At 45.6% G+C, this 17251-nt stretch overlaps 1 protein-coding gene across 1 annotated transcript in view; it reads left to right on the forward strand.

The window, feature by feature from the left end:
• The window catches only part of LOC118088166 (F-actin-monooxygenase MICAL1), a 44474-nt gene that overhangs the window by 10127 nt on the left and 17096 nt on the right, over positions 1-17251 (forward strand). Inside the window, exons 2-11 of the mRNA XM_035121439.2 lie at positions 4630-4924; positions 7544-7751; positions 8732-8848; positions 9443-9544; positions 11111-11266; positions 12744-12844; positions 13053-13310; positions 14951-15066; positions 15724-15850; positions 16261-16345. Of these exons, the coding sequence (XP_034977330.1) occupies positions 4661-4924; positions 7544-7751; positions 8732-8848; positions 9443-9544; positions 11111-11266; positions 12744-12844; positions 13053-13310; positions 14951-15066; positions 15724-15850; positions 16261-16345 (1534 nt within the window). The 5' untranslated portion in view covers positions 4630-4660. The remainder of the gene's footprint in view (positions 1-4629; positions 4925-7543; positions 7752-8731; positions 8849-9442; positions 9545-11110; positions 11267-12743; positions 12845-13052; positions 13311-14950; positions 15067-15723; positions 15851-16260; positions 16346-17251) is intronic.

Here is a 17251-nt window from a genome sequence, read left to right on the forward strand (position 1 = left end):
GTTTACTAATACTTGGCACTGTTGGTTCCCTCCATACCCACCCCCCTGTGTAATTTACAAGTCAAATGTACCCAGACAGTTTCCTGCCTTACATGACTCTCACTGGGGAATGAGGAGGCCTTAATCATACATGGGTAGGGATTATAGTCTTGGTTTGTTCTTTGTGTTCACTGTCTAAAGAAAAACTTCCAGTTCTGGTTGATGTCAGCATAGGCTTATTGATCTTAAATGTTTGAAATGTAACAGTTAGCATTTTTTTAAATCTAATTTTTTGGGGGGTTGCTTCTAGGGTTAGCCTGTACCCTCATGCATACTTTTCCAGCAGTAAACACCACTGGGCCTACTTCTGAGTAAATCTTGCAGCACAGAGCACTTTTCAATGTTATACCGTATATTCAAATCCTCCTCCCCAACCATAGCCAAAGCATAACTCCTGCCAGAAGAAAATGATTGAAAGAGAGGAACTCATTGGGTTGCCAGACTCCTGTCTATTTCATGTCTAGAAGACAGAGCACAGAGGAAGTGGGAAGGAAGGCAGGAATGAATGATGTAATAATCCTCCCCTGCCCCCTTCATTTTGAGGGAATAACCGCGTGACACACTGGAGATCTGTAAAAGTGGTTCCCAGGACAAGCAGCATGCTTGACAAACTATGCAAACATTTGCATGTAATCAGGAAGTGTCAGTGAAATACACTTTCTTTGTATGTGTGCGTGTCCAGGGTTGGTATTCGTTTGTCTCAAGGGACAATGGAGTGCACCTCTAGGGGTGAGGTCAAACCACTACATTAGCAGCACTAAAGTGACCTCTTTGGGATGCAAGCCTGGGCAGTGGGTAGTTACTGGGATGCCCAGAAGACAACACACAGACACCCCGCATTGCTGATATGGTCCAAAGGAAAGCAGAGCAATATGTTTGGCACCAGCTTGGCTGCAGGAATTGCCAGAAGGAAGTGTACAAGTGTACAAATGCCTTAGGAACTCCACTCCGGATCTGTGTAGGGTTTACTGCTTAGTCTTCCAAAGATATCCCACAAGGCAGCAGAGGTTTAAGATCAGAGTCTTCCTTCCCCTAGTTGGGCTACCTGCCCTGGTTGGCGAGTCCCACCTGCACCTCACTTCACCCTACAGCACATGCAGAAACTGCCTTCTTGACTGTTGGACCCACTATGGGTTTCATCTGCTCAATCCACTGAAGGCTTTCTTCACATGCAGGGGAAATCCCTAAGTCACAGAGGGTTTGAGACCCATCGGCTACCCTCACCTAGTTTAGCCGGCCAGTTGAAGCCATTTCATGGGGTGTGGCCACTGTTGCATGCTGACAGCCTCTAGGAGTCACAGATCAGAACTGAGTGCAGGGTGAGGACCAAAGATGGACAAGGTACCCTAGAGGGAGCATTATGTGTTCCCCACACACCTCATGGCATTCTACCCCCCCAACACCCCATACATCCCAGGGTAAGGTAAAGGGACCCCTGACCATTAGGTCCAGTCGTGTCCGACTCTGGGGTTGTGGCGCTCATCTCGCATTATTGGCCGAGGGAGCCGGCATGCAGCTTCCAGGTCATGTGGCCAGCATGACAAAGCTGCTTCTGGCGAACCAGAGCAGCACTCGGAAATGCCGTTTACCTTCCCGCCGGAGCGGTAGGTATTTATCTACTTGCACTTTGACAATGTTTCAAACTGCTAGGTTGGCAGGAGCTGGGACCGAGCAACAGGAGCTCACCCCGCAATGGGGATTCGAACCGCCAACCTTCTGATCGGCAAGCCCTAGGCTCAGTGGTTTAACCCACAGCGCCACATCCCAGGGTAATGTGTGGTAAAGAGTAACTCTTGCATGTCCTCTCTGGGGAGAGGCCTGTGCATCTCATGTGGGGGAATTTTTTTGCACTAAATCAAATTATTTCCTTCATATATTTACCTAATGTAATCCAGAAAGAGAACATGTGTTTTCTTTGCCATACCATGAGAAATCAGACTGGGTTTGTTCTGGCTGAGTGCTATGATGCCACCAACCAACCTCCCCCTTTTTTGGTTCATGTGGGGCAACTCTGGAGATCTGTGAAAAAAGCAATGGGAGTCATGTTGGTTCACAAGAAATATTCCAAAATCCACAGTTGGGTAAAAGCATTCTAAGGACCAACAAAAATGTTACAAACTTTGTAGTGGACATAGCTTTCAAGCCCAGAGTCTTTGTACAGCTCAGCTGTTAACAATGAGCATAAAGATGTTTGTACAAGATGAAACATATATTAGAAAAAATGTACTGTATCTTAAGAGTTGGAAGGACTCACAAGCAGAGCAGGACATCCACTGCTACAACACCACTGATAGGTAACTGTCCAGCCTCTGCTTAAAAACCTTTAACTAATGAGAGTTCACCACCTTCTATGACATGAGATCTGCAACGTTTAATGTTTAACTAAATGCAGCCATGGAATATGTGAGTGCTAATTTGATTAGGGAAGAAGCACAGAGGTGAATATTTTTAACTTCTTATGCCTGCACTGTTTGCCTGATCTAAATTGCTCTCACACAGATGTGTGTGTGTGTGTGTGTGTGCGCGCACACACACACACACAGTTGCTATTTGTTCCATTCAGAGAAAAATACTGGCATGATACAAGTTCCTGTATCACACACACAGAGCAAATAGGTGTATTGGGGAGGTCAAGTTCAATCAGGAAAATATGGGGCAGATGGATTAAACACCTGCACCAAAACAACACTTCCTTGATCAAATTGGCTGCCCACTGACTTCATAGCTGCATTAAGTAAAAAAATAAATTAATGCCCTGGTGCTAAGAAGTCAGCATTCTAGGCAAGGAAAGCTGACTGATTTCAACGAAAGACAACTTTCTCCATGCAATGCATACCTGAAATGCATATGCAAAGCACTTGAAAGAAACTTCATTAGCAGAAGTTACACCTGTCAACTGTTTTATCATCCTTTCTGTGGGCAGAAGGCAAGAAGGAAATAGCTCTTTCTCCACGGTTAGTAAACAATTTATATATATACCAGTATATAATGAGATCTGTGTGCACATTGGCTTCCGCAAACCAGAAAGAAGTCACCTTTCTCTTTAGACACTGCAAGGAATTTCCCCAGCTTGTGCAGTCTTCTTTAGCAACAAATGTGGTTGAGTGGGCGCGCAGGAAGTTGCTAACCACGAAGCTGGGGAAAATTAGTACAGAACGCCGAGCAACACTGTGTTAGGAAACTTAGGGCTGTGGTTAGAAAAACGTGCAGGCTGCTTTGTAGTGCTTCCAAATTACAGCTGTATCATTGACAGCAGGTAAACACATCACTCCTCCTTCTCTTTGAATATGAATAAGCTGCAACTGCCTGTAACATTCTTCTTAGAAATATATAAACTCCTTTTTTGAAAATCAGTACACATGTGCAGATTAATCACCTCATCAGTTTCCTTGTTTGCTACAGTCTTTTATATTCCTGCCTTCTTTGCTAAAGTCTGTATATCTTGCATTCCAGAATTAATATTAAAAAAGTCAAAGAGCAGCCAAATCTTGTGTAACCTCCAGTCTTCTGTAGATCTGCTGTTTAGCACAAAGCAAGCCTGAATTAAGACTTTTCATGCATACTCTGTAGTCCAGACTTGGCGGGTGGGATGCAAATGGAATAAGGGGGAAAGGAAGTGGTTCCCCCCCCCACTTCAGATAACTTCCCAGCTATTTATCTGGGCCCGACATGCATGAGTCAACTATGGTGTGCAACATTTTCACACTGTCTGTGAAAGGAGACAGACCTTTGCTTGGAGGTAGAGCCTGGATTTTTCCTAATGCTGTTGAGGGGGAAATGTGTGCCCTAACTGGGAATAATCACGTTTTTATGCTCTTTCCATTTTCTGTGTGAAATATGACTTATGACTTTTCAAATGCATAGATAGGTTTCTTTGGGATTTGATAGTCTGTATATACCTATCTGTATATACCTCCCTGCAGGAGGCAGTGGAAGACAGGAGTGCCTGGTCCATGGGGTCATGAAGAGTCGGACACGACTAAACGACAACAACAATATACCTATCACAGTTTAACATTATCTGACCTCTAGAGATGTTGTTATAACTCAGGGGTGGGGAACTTCTAGGTCGTGGGCCAATATTGGCTAGGTAGGGGGTCCAGTTTGGCCTGTGGGGCCATTTCCCCCAAATCACGCCCACTTGTAAATCAGCTGGTGTGCTCGCTATTTCTCTTGCATCTATTAAGTTGGGCCATGGAGTACAGGAAGATGGCCTGCCAGGCCAAAGAGTTCCCCCACCCCTAGAATAGCTCATACAAGATACATTGCCTCCAGACTTCTGCATCTGCTCATAGTGCATGCATAACTCTAATAAAGATGACTTTCTGTATTGAGATCTGCTCTCATGCCTAAGCCTCAGCATGTCTTGAGTTCAGACATAATCCTTCTCCTGAACAGGACCTATATATAAGGCTGCATATGGGTGTAAACAGATAGGTATGTTGCATTCCCCTCCATCTCCCAAGGGGGAACAGCTGGAAGCAATGAGTTATGTCTTGCTGTTAGGTGTTGCCTTGCAATGCCAAATTCCTGATCTCTCCAAAGAGCAGGAGCTGTCGATGCTTACCTGTTGCTTTCTTTCTTTTCCAGGCTTCTTCTTTGCCCCTGAGTTCCCAGGAGGATGAGCCGGCAGAATGGGGAGCAGTCCAATCTGTCTCATTCGCTCTTTGACACTTTTCTCCGTGCCAAGCAGTGCAAAGAGGTGCTGGGAAGTTTTGAGGCGCTTTGCAGACACCTGGGCCTGGAGCATACTGGCCAGCTCCAGTTCTATCACAAACTCAAGTCTTGTCTCAACTACTGGAGTGCCAAGGCTTTGTGGACCAAGCTAGACAAGAAGGCCGGGCACAAAGACTATGATCAGGGGACAGCATGCGCCAACACCAAGGTAAGGTGGCAGAACTGTGGTTGCTATGCTGCAGAGAATAGCCTACTTCAGGGTTGGGGGAACCTTTTCGGCCTGGCGGGCCACATCTTTATCTCCTCCACCCTGAGGGGCCAACTTTTGACAGGTCATTTGTGCTGTCCACCTGCCAATGTTTGCCCACTGGGGGAGATACTACACAAAGGAGGATTGAACCCTCTATGCATCAGCTGATGTGCCAGGAGTTCAGTCCTGTTTTTTGCAGCTGTGTCTCTACCTGAATCACACCTGATGTCACAAATGACATCAGATGTGGGGCAGGTGCAAGTGGTTTTAGAAAAATGGCCGTGTGGGCCAAATAGGAACACCTGGTGGACCAGGTTTGGTGCATGGTCTGAAGAATCTGCAGCCCTTGTCTACTTAATGGTCATCACATGAGATGCTGGACATTCCAGGCCTCTCCCCTGGTGGCCAATACCAAGGACCATCTTCCCATGTTTCCCAGATGCTGAAGCAGGCCTATTTCTTCAATGTGTGCTAAACATGTGTCCAGGACAGGTGATCATATCTGGCTTATTTTTTGTATTCCGTAGTTGCTGTACCTCTACCTCCAATTCCTGATTTGTTGCTATACGTAATGTAAACATTAGTTCTGCCTACTCCTACATGCATTGCTACAGTGTTTTATCATTGCTTCCTAGTTCTTCCTTTACAGAAGTAGATCATCTATTGTATTCCTGTTATCCTAAAAGATAACTCGCACTGATAATGGTTGGGTTTCCATTGATTTCCAAATGTGTAGGCAATTGTGCTCCTGAAGAACCCTTTCAAAGTTCACTTTAAACATTAAAACCAAGATTTAATTGCATCGTCACCAACAAACCGATCATCACAAGGCACATAAGCAAACGGAGATGACTCAGTATGGTTTCTTCGCAAAACCTCAAAACAACAAAACGTAAATTAAAATTAAAAGGAAAAATTGAGAAAGACAGTGTCGTGCAAATCTTTCAAAATATGTAAACACTTGGAATTGTGAAAGCTGAAGGAAAGAAAAAAAAGAGAAGAGAAGCCATTCCTTTATATATATTTTTATTTATTAAATTTCTATCCCACCCTTCCTCCCAAAGGAGCTCTGTTAAAAGATTCTGCCCATGAAACCCTGTAGCTCAGGAGAACCACCTTCCCAGCTTAACATCACACCCAGGGATGCCTAATATAATTGACAATCCAGCCATTTGAGAAATGCAGGGAGCCCTTGCGGTCGAGACTCCGACTGTTACCACACGTAAGAATGTGTTGCAGGGGGATTAAATGTTCTTTCCTTGTGCTAAATCATATGGCTAAGTAACCATGGGACAGAAAAGCCTGCTGAATGGTAAATTGGTACTTTGTATTGTTTCCTAATTGTCTTCCCTTGGGAGCGAGCTTCTGTTTCAGAAACACTTAACATCTTCCTTGCACTTAAGCAACAACAGGTTGTTGCTGGGAAAACATGACTCTTTGCTGAGCTTGTGGAGCTTTGGGAATGTGAAGTGCTGAACAGTCTGGACTGCGGTTGTTGAACATCGCCACTGATGATGAGTGACCCTTGGGCCCATGTCACTTTGTGACTCTCTACTCTGTCCAGGGCTGGCTCCAAGTTTGAAAGAACTGGAGACAAAGGGAACTCTGGAGGGCCTTGCTGGGCTTACTTAGTGGCAGCTCAAAGCATTGGATGGCAAGGGGCCCTGAGAAGCTCTCTGAGCCTTTGCTGGGCAGCTAGGCCTAGTAGTTGATTGAACTTCCCACAGTGCCCTGTCCTGGAACAAAGCTATGCCATCTTGTGGGAGATTGCAATGTTGTGGCTAGGAGCATAAGGCTGAATTTCTTTTTAAGGGAGGGGGAACACTGGCAGGAATGGGGTTGACCTTTGGCAGCTGCCAAGGATGCTTGGAGCAAGGGCTGTCTTCCTTCCAACCCCATGGATTCAAATTGTCTTTGAATGGAGGCTAAGCAGCGCAGCTTGAGGTGATTGCCAAGATAAGCCTTAAACCTATGCTCTGAGAGTAGGGCTCAGAAGTATGTAGCAGATCTCGGAATGCCCTGCAAAAATAATGTTTGGATCTGCAGTGACTTGTTGGGGTGTACAGGCAAGATGGGCAGCATCGGGCCTTAGGTGGTTTGAAGTGTCAACATCTGTTGCAAAAATCTTGGTGGATGGTTAAGAACTTCCTGTATGGCTGGATCTGTTGCAACAAAGCATGATTCAAATTCTGACTGTCCACTCATGTGATTGAACGGCTGCTTTGCTGATGGAGACTGAGACAAGTCACTCTGTGTGGGTTCGCCATACTTAAGTTCCTTGCTAAAACAGGTTTTTTAAAAAAAATCCATGAGGAAGCTGTTTATAGTAGTGACCACGGCAATGGCAAAAAGCAGTTAACTGCAGAGAGGCTCCTGGGTCTTCCTTTGTCTCTGAAATGTAGCATTGTCCCCGCCTGCTCTTTTGACATAATGCCAAGCTCACAGTCACTCTTATTGATGTCTGTTGCCTGCCTGTGCCCCAGAGGCTGCGGCCACGGCAGCTTCCAAGTGTAAGCACTGTCTCCTTTTATGGCACCACTTTATAAACTTACCACCCAGTGATAATTCTTTCTGCAGTGCCTGATTATTGGGGCAGGCCCTTGTGGCCTCCGCTCGGCGATTGAACTGGCCTTCCTTGGAGCCCACGTGGTGGTGGTGGAGAAGAGAGACTCCTTTTCCCGGAACAATGTGCTGCACCTTTGGCCTTTCAGCATCCAAGACCTGCGGGCTCTGGGAGCTAAGAAATTCTATGGCCACTTCTGCACAGGCTCCTTGGATCACATCAGTAAGTAATACAGAACGGACCAGGGCAGGGAAAGTATCTCCAACATCATGGAACCCTGGCGAGAAACCAGCATTGCCAGCAAAAGGGAGCTAGTAGTGGTGGGAGTGAGTACGATGGAATAATAATAATAATAATAATAATAATAATAATAATAATAATAATGGCTTGGTCTAGAAAATGTTTACTGAAAAAGTCATTTAAAAGTGCATTGAAAGGTCCAGCATCCCTATGTAAACTGAACATTTACTGCAAAATGTTGCATTTCTGCTTTCGAAAGGGCATTCTCAGGAATTGGTTCTTACTAGATAGCTCTAGTAAGGCTTTAATCTCAGGGTTGTGAGTTCGAGCCCCACATTGAGCAAAAAGATTCCTGCATTTCAGGGGGTTGGACTAGTTGACCCTCATGGTCCCTTCCAGTTCTATGATTCTATGGTGTGTCTCATAAGGAGGGATGTGTTTCACTGATGGAACTGCAATGGGTACCCAAATTAAACTGTACATCAAGAAAGTAACTGTATATCAAGGTGGCATCAATTTAGAAAGAACAGCATTGGATCAGTGTTTCAAATAAATTAATAAATTGTGTAAATAAATAAATTGGTCAAATTGCCAGTGTGGCAGAGGAATTAGCTGACTTTAACGATCATTCCTGTCTTTTGAGCTTTGCTTTCACTTCAACACTATTGGCTTATTGGAGTTTAGCTTGTTGCACACTCCTCCTCCCAGCCTGCTTCTAGAAAACGCTCCAAGGTGACATATTCAATAGCTCTTTGGGGCTCAGTATCCCTCTTGTTGAAGCTGGGGAAGCCCATGATTTTCCAACCCCATGACATGGAACAGGCTTCTTTCTGATATTGAAAGAACAGGTGGCTGGAAGGTGGAGCTGGGGTTGCCTGAGAGCAACTTTGAAATGGGCACAGATAGGCTTGTTTGTTTGTTTAATTGGACCAACTCTGCTAATCCTCTCCTCTGCCTTGCAGGCATCCGCCAGCTGCAGCTGATCCTGCTGAAAGTTGCCTTACTCTTGGGGGTTCAGGTTCACATCAATGTGCAGTTTAAGGGGCTCGTTCCACCTGCAGCAAATTCAGATGGACAAGGTAAGAACGACAAAAGTCCCAAGCCTTTGGAGTCCTTAAGGGCAATGCACCAATCCACACCCCTCCCACGCCACTTGTTTCTGCAGGCAAGAAGGTAGCTCAGAACATCACAGTGAAAAACTGTTTCATGGATGAGTTTGTTTTCTGTTCTGCCTCCACTTTCAAATGTTCATTTCCCCCTTACTTTGCCATAGAAGCAAAACCAGAAAGAAACCAAGCCATTAGACACACCCTGCAAAAAAAAATGCTCATGGTTCTCACATTACTCACAACACATGGCTCTGAGGCACGTCTTGGTCAAGCTGTTACATTTTCATGGGTGTCATCTTTTGACAAACGGCTATGGGTCCCTCCACAAAGGCAATCCCATCTCCAAAATTGTGAACAGATGCAGTTCTTGAGTTTCAGACCAGGACGTTATGGTGCCCTTAACACATTCCAAGACAGGATTGGGTTGCTTTTAAGACAGAGACCTGCAGCTTCTCCTGCTTTGTTCCTGCTTTCTTTATAAACATGGAAGTCTGGGGAAGGGTCTGGTGGATTTGGCAGACTTTGCAACAGGGATCCTGATGATTCCACCCTCTGTTATTGCAGTCAGTGGCTGGAGAGCAATCCTACATCCTCCTTCGTCTCTCCTGAACCAGTGTGAATTTGACGTTCTCATCTCTGCCGGCGGTGGCAGGTTTGTGCCAGAAGGTAAGCATAAAGGCCTTTGGTCAAAATTGTGGGAGAATTTACTTTGGTGTTTTTGGTGCTCCAGGTGTCTTCTCAACAGCTCCTTAGGCCTCTAATCACATCTCTCCTCAACACTTCAGGAAACTTGTGCCTCTGGCCTTGTGATGAGCAGGTTCCCCCCTTCCCCTCTACTGAGCACCTCCAGCAGATAGAATAAAGGGCAAAGCTACAAGTTTTCTAGGAACAAACAGGGCATCTCAGTGCAGATGCAGTCCAGTTTGTAGATATGGTGCCTAGCCAAGTGGAAGGCCAAAGCATTATTGCAGATTTGGGGGATGGTAGACACTTCCCCAAACCCCAGCTTTTATGACACTCAGAATTCAAGGGAACCCTGCTTTCCTATATTTTTGGTTATTTGGGGAAATGTTTGTACAGTATTAATATTTGCCCTGAAATCTGCAAGCTGAGTGAAGTAGAGTAAACTGAAATTGCCTCTTTTTGTGTGTGTTTAAATGGATGTACTGTTTTTCACTTCGTCAGTTGGGGAGTTAGCCTAGAGGCCATGAGTTTGACACTTAAGGTTTTGGATTCAGGTAGGTAGCCATGTTGGTCTGATGCAGTCAAAAAAAAAAAAAAAGTCCAGTAGCACCTTAGAGACCAACTAAGTTTGTTCTGGGTATAATCTTTTGTGTGCATGCAGGTATCTGAAGAAGTGTGCATGCACACGAAAGCTTATACTGTACCCAGAACAAACTTAGTTGGTCTCTGTGGTGCTACTGAACATTTTTTTAGTTATTATTTCGACTTAAGGTTTTGCTTTCATCTGCTCTGCTTCTCCTGATCTCTCCCAATACCAAATCAAGGGATCCTCAAGAGGGCTTTAGGTGCGTCGGCAAGAGCAGCTGCCCAGCCTACCACAACGCCAGCCATTGATAATTGCTTGGGTCATAAAAAAAAATCTGAAAGGCATCTTGCCTTGGGGCAGGAGAGGAGATGAAAAGCAAAGCAAAGGGAGAGGGAACATTCTCTGTAGATGCTTTGGCACCAGGAAGCTGGCTCTGGTGGTATCTTTTACTGGGGCTTGCCCAGACCATTTTCAGAGCTGACCTGCCACTCCACTCCAGTATTTCCTTGCCCCTCTCCTTTCATTTCCCACACCTTTATAGGAGTGCTGCAGTATTTTTCAAGCCCTGCCCACAATTCCCCAAACAGAGAGACCCAATTTGGTTTTCGTGAAATGCTGCCAGCATTTCAGATCGTAATAACTGAGTACAATTGCCATCCTGCCATGATGCTGAGCTTTCTCGCAACGTTCAATTAGAATTCCTCATGATGTATCCTTGAGAGCTGGTAAATACCATTGCAGCTCTTCAGAGATCTTGATATTCAATGGAGTTGGGGCTTGGCATTGGCTACTCCACTACTGACAATACAGTGGCTAGTCTGGACACTTTTGGGGTGTTACCATATTTCAGATGAGGGAGCAGGCCCCTTGTTCTGCTCTTCTATCCTTTCCCTAGTTCTTTCACGATCTGCCAACCCTTTCCTTTCCTTCAGGACTAGTGCTCTTTGTGTGTTTATCTCCAGGCTTTAAGCGGAAGGAGACCCGTGGGAAATTGGCCATTGGCATCACCACCAACTTCGTTAATCACCACAGCAGGGCTGAGGTGGAGGTGGCCGAGATCAGCGGAGTGGCTCGCATCTATAACCAGAAATTCTTCCAAAACCTCTACAACAAAACAGGTCTGGGGCAGATGTTTCTTACTACCTACATACAGTTAATGACACTTTCCCCTTGTGCCTTCAATAAAATCTATGTCATTCTGTAGTTTGCAGTGAGAGAAAACAGGGAAGCCCACACAACAAATGAAAAAGGGTCAACCTGTCTCAAATACCTTTTTGACCAGTCCTGGATCCTTGCCATTTTGGATACATTCCAATAGAAGCTGAATAAATTATGTAAATCTGCTTGTTTGGGTAGCTTAACAAATCAGGCTTTCTTGGCATGGGATTTTTGGCAGATAGAATATTTGTTTCCTCAAGTGCCAACTATATAAAGCTCTGTGAGCACAAAGGAATAGCTCTGTTGGATCAAACCAAAGACCTGCTTTTTCAAAAATCTTGCTTTTTTACAGTGGCCAAACAGATGCCTTTGGGAAGCCTGCACACCGATTCTGAGGGCAATGGCCGGCCTCCCCGACTGTGGTTCCCCAGCAATTAGTATTTAGAGACACGCTGCCTCGGGTCTTGAAAGCAACATGCAGTTGTGGCGGAATAGTGCCTGATGATGATTCCAGTTCATCATGGGTTAATCTATTACTCCCATTATAGGCAGGTGTTCCCTGGGAGGCGGAGCTAGATGACATTAAAAATGGCAGTTGGGAGTTGGCAGTTGAGAGTAGAGTGTCAGAGAGGGATGCAGGAGCTGTATTAACAAGTCTGTGTTATATAAAAAGAAGATATGTGCTTTTAAGAACCAAAGAAATTCATGTTTATAAGTTAAATAATAAAGTTAAATGTGCTTAAATGTTCACTGACTTGGCAGTGTCTCAGTACCTTCAGAGGTGTGACAAAGAGGAGAGAACAAAGCTTTCCTGTGGAAGAGGAAACTGTTTGCTTTTTCTCCTGTCATACAAAGGGCTGGTTAGCGAAGCCAAAGGAGCCACATAGTTGCCTAAGGGAGAGGCACCTTGTAGCAGTAGGGATCCCAGGGAGGGAGACCCCACTGGTGGCAATAGGTTTCGAACGCAGTGCCTGAGGTACTCTGGAGACGAGTCCAATTTGGACACTGGAGGTTTTTCTCCTGTTTGTAGAGAAGCACAGGGAGAGCCTCTGTTGTTAAAGCAGTGAGGGGTGGGAAACTGGGGATCCCTCACAGCAGCTATCATGACTAGTAACTATTGATAGGCTCCCATGAATTTAAAGCCATGTAAGCCATCTTACATGTATCCAATGTAGTACAAAGTACCATGTTACATCAGCAGAAAGCTTTCCTCTTGTGCAATGGAAATTCCCTCCTCTTCTCCCCGCTGTGTGCGTGTCCTGCGTCTTTTCCAAATCTACACCAGAGTGTTGGGGGAACCCCTGGAACAGATTTAGGGGCACAGGGGGAGGAGAGGGCGGAAGAACATTTCTTTGCCCAAGCAGAAGTCCTTGTACTGATGGAACCTTTGCGTAGCGCTAGGCCTTTAACCTTCTGCTTGTGTTTGAACAATTCTAGGCATTGACTTGGAAAACATTGTCTACTATAAAGACGACACTCACTACTTCGTCATGACAGCCAAGAAGCAGAGCCTGCTGAAAAAAGGAGTTATCTTAAATGTACGTATGGAGACAGAAGCTCCTGCAAGTACCATGTGGGAGGGGATGATGACCCCAAACCATCTTTTGAATTCACATGCTTTGGAGGTGAAAGATCCTGCCAGGCTGAGAGCTGATTGACACACCCATAATCTTGAACTCTGCAACATTCCAACAAGATTTGTTTACTATTGCTGTGGAAGATATCTTGGTCTCCATTCATTTCTAGGACAAGTCAGACGTAGAGAGCCTGCTGTCTCCAGAGAATGTGAACCAAGAAGCTCTTCTTGCTTATGCCAAGGAAGCTGCCAACTTCTCCACCAATTACCAGCTGCCTGATTTGCAGTTTGCACTGAACCACCGCAGCCGCCCAGATGTTGACATGTTCGACTTCACTTGCATGAGCCGCTCAGACAACGCAGCTCTGGTGCGTGACTGCAATGGCGCCAAGCTGCTCATTGGATTGGTGGGGGACTGCCTGGTGGAGGTAAGTGTCCCCATAATGAAACCACAACAAGCATATGGACAGAGTCCTTTTCACAATGGGAGTGTGGGTGTGGTGGTGGTGCTTCTCAACCATCCTCAGTTGCAGTTCTCATTCACTTATCTTCTCATGTGAGCTGACCTACTCGTTCAGAAAAATCACATGGCACACTGCCTTGAGATTAGTTACAGGTAGGTAGCCGTGTTGGTCTGCCGTAGTCGAAACAAAATAAAAACATTCCTTCCGGTAGCACCTTAGAGACCAACTAAGTTTGTTATTGGTATGAGCTTTCGTGTGCATGCACACTTCTTCAGATACACGGAAACAGAATGCCTTGAAATTGTACTGGTTCAGTGGGGAGCAGGTGGCGCTGTGGTCTAAACCACTGAGCCTCTTGGGCTTGCTGATTGGAAGGTCGGCTGTTCAAATCCGTGCAATGGGGTGAGCTCCTGTTGCTCTCTCCCAGCTTCTGCCAACCTAGCAGTTCGAAAGTATACTAGTGCAAGTATATAAATAGGTACCGCTGTGGCAGGAAGGTAAATGGCATTTCCATGCGCTCTGGCTTCCGTCACGGTGTTCCGTTGCACCAGAAGCAATTTAGTCATGCTGGCCACATGAGCTGGAAAGTTATCTGGGAACAAATGCTGTCTCCCTTGGCCTGAAGTGAGATGAGCATGCACCCCATAGTTGCCTTTGACTGAACTTAGCCGCCCAGGGGTCCTTTACCTTTTTTTTTTAACTGGTTCAGAACTGGAGAGTGTTTTGTTAAAAGCGCCCTTGTCTTTAAAAAAATTGCTGCCAGTTGGCAAATGTAGGCTTAAACAATTTGTGGGAAGTTTGTTGTTACTGTTTTACACAGGGGAGCATTCAAATATATAATCTCTTCACTGCTTTACTTTGGGATTTTTCTGACACTGTGACTCAGCTTTCATTCCCATTGATTTCTATGAGTATTTATAAACTTGCATTACAGTAAATAATGCTGTACCGATTAGAAAAACCACTTCCCTCTTCCATGTGAACCGCTGCAGAAAATGTGTTGAAAGTTGAAATGTTCTTTAAAGGATGGGAGCTAAGCAGCCTGCTATCTTGTTTTAAATCTGCATGTTTCTCAGACAGACTGTCTTTCACCTGGACTTAGCAGGGAGCAATGTTACTTGACTATCTGGGCCTGAAGGCAAATCTGTTTCTGGATTTTGTGAGGCTTGAGGTTAACCTTTGGCCGGGGACAATATGCACTGGATTTTTTTGTTAGTTTTTATTTTAATAATCCTGCCCTTCTGTTTGTCTAGCTTGGAGGGTTTATCCAACACCTGGGAAACCTGCTGTCTCTGATCTAGCACTTTATCCTTTGCACTAATTCACTTCACTATGCAGTCCCCTTTATTTGGCAAAACAGAGCCAGCCAGCTGACATTTGGTGTGAGTGGGGAGAGAGAGCCCCCTTAGTGCACACATTTGCCAAAACAACATGCCACTGTGAATTAACCATGACTTCCAGAATCATCCTGGAATCCCAATTTCCTGTTGCGTTTTTGATGCAGCTGAGCTACTGGCCAATGTCTGCTATATGTCATTGACTCATTTTGCTAAGAGACCCCAAAACATCTCTTTGTTCTCTCTCTCTCTCTTTTTCTTTCCCAGCCATTCTGGCCTTTGGGCACTGGTGTGGGCAGAGGGTTCCTGGCAGCTTTCGATGCTGCCTGGATGGTGAAAAGATGGGCCTCGGGGATGCCCCCTTTGGATGTGCTGGCTGAGAGGTGAGCACTCTGAGAAGGGGCATTCTCTGCCCACAGCGATGGTGGGGTGACTGGCGGCAGTGGTGGTATCTTGAAGTCTATAGATGTTTCAGGTTATGCGTTCAATGTAGGGAGGAGAGATATTGATACAGTAAGCCAGGACTGCCTATTTTGCCTAGAAGTAGTGCTCCAGAATCTTAACCATACATAGACAGTCTTTTCTGAAGGGGCTTCTGCTTCATGCTCTCTTGTCCACTCTTTTAAGAACTACCCTGGTAGCCATAAGACACCAGGAACTGCACATAGGCAAGTGAGCGAGCTGGTGGAGCCCATTTCTGTTCTACTGTCCAGCCTCAGGAAGTTTTCAGCATCATCTAGGAGACTGCAGGGCCGTGTGTAACTGACCTGGAGCATGGAATGGGGGACAGGAATGGGCGTAACTGTCTGATGTAGTGGGAATCTGAGAGCACAGGAGAACTTGTTGATGCTGCTCACGCCACAGACCCAGGCAAGGGGTGAGGAGGGAGTGCTGTGAAGATGAGAAGGGTGAGAGCATGTCGATCTTCCTCTTTTGCCTGAAGGCTCCTGAATGCTGAAGACTGTGAGTGCCATGTACACACAATGTGTTTTGGTGCTGAGGGATTAAGAGGGGGACATTCCTGCTTAATCTCCACACAGGGAGAGCATATATCAGCAGCTGTCGCAGACCTCACCTGACAACACCAACAAGAACATCAGTCAGTACAGCATAGATCCTACCACGCGGTACCGAAACATCAACCTCCAAGCCATCAAGGCCTCTCAGGTATCGCTATACATATAGGGGGGTGGAGAAGAACACAATATCTCCTCCTCTTCCTTGGGAGTTTTCTGGTTATTCTCTTTGCTCCATGCACTCTTCTTTGCAGCTTTTAAACACTGGCACCATGCCACATACATGTTCCGAAAGTAACAGAAATGTATAAGAACACTGGCATCCGCTGCAATAGGCCTTGGAGAAGAGACTCCCCAGCAAGACGTCCTTTTGTGCTGTTCTGGCACTGAAGGCTGTTCTTTGCTGAGTAATGGGGTGTGGTGTTTTTTTTCAAGCTGGTGCGATAAGGGCCACATAGGAATTGTTTGGGCAGCTGCAGTCCTGGGGGAATTAGCTGGGTCCTGTTCTGGATCCAAGCTGTGGTCAGTGATAGGAAATTAACTGGGTGCACCTGCTTTCAGGTTCGCAATCTGTATGTGACAGGAGAAATTGAAATGGATATGAAGAAAGGAAGAAGCCGTGGCAGCCCCGAGATAGTCGGCAAAGGCAAGTGTGGGTCACGTTCTCCCCTGGCTACTGGTTGCATGGATCCACCTGAAAACAAGTACCAGACCCCTCCACACTTGTTCATTCTCGCAGTTCTCTCTTTTTAGATGAATTGGATTTCTCTGCAGCAAAGAGCAGATCCTCCTCTTCTGTTTATCTACCCATATTACATCTCTGCTTGCTGTTCCTTCACTAGGGCTCTGCTTTACCCCCCCAAACAGCATATATTTGGGTCAATATTGCTGTCTCTCAGACTGGGATGTGGAATAGTGATCCCAAGCAATCACTCTAACAGACTGTTCCTGGTTCTCCATAGACAAGACAATGTTGCCTTTGCTAATAACAAAACAAATCAAGATTATGTGACAATGAAAGCTGAAAAGGGTGGCTTCTACGCATTAATAAAACGAAGCAATGTGCATATATTTAGCTGTTTTGCGAGTTCCACTTTTGCAAGTTATGGGCAAGGCACCATAACTGCCTCCTGCCCACCAGAAGTCCAGTTCTAGTAATCTATTCCAGACCCCTGCAATGTAGGAATCACATTGCATCGCATCAGGAATCCCTGACTGATGGTCATCCAACCTCTGTTTTAAAACCTCCACCACCTTCCAAGGTAGTCTGTTCCACTATTACCATCTTACCATCCAGACATTGCTGACACATTTTCAAACCTTCCTTTGCCTCCATAAAGGCTGGAAATGTCCTGTTTTGAAATAATGAGGCTTGAGATTCTGGAGATACTCAGTTCTGCATGTGCAGAATCAACACCACTCTGCACATAGATTAAACATAAAATTGGGAGAGACTCAGTTGAGTCTGGAACAGGAGACCCACTGCCTGCAGCATCCCAGACAGATGTTTGTCTGGCTTTGCTCAATGGTCTGTTATTTGCAAAATAGTCTC

Source organism: Zootoca vivipara, chromosome 7 (genome assembly GCF_963506605.1).
Source record: "Zootoca vivipara chromosome 7, rZooViv1.1, whole genome shotgun sequence".
In the NCBI taxonomy this organism is placed as follows: Eukaryota; Metazoa; Chordata; class Lepidosauria; order Squamata; family Lacertidae; genus Zootoca; species Zootoca vivipara.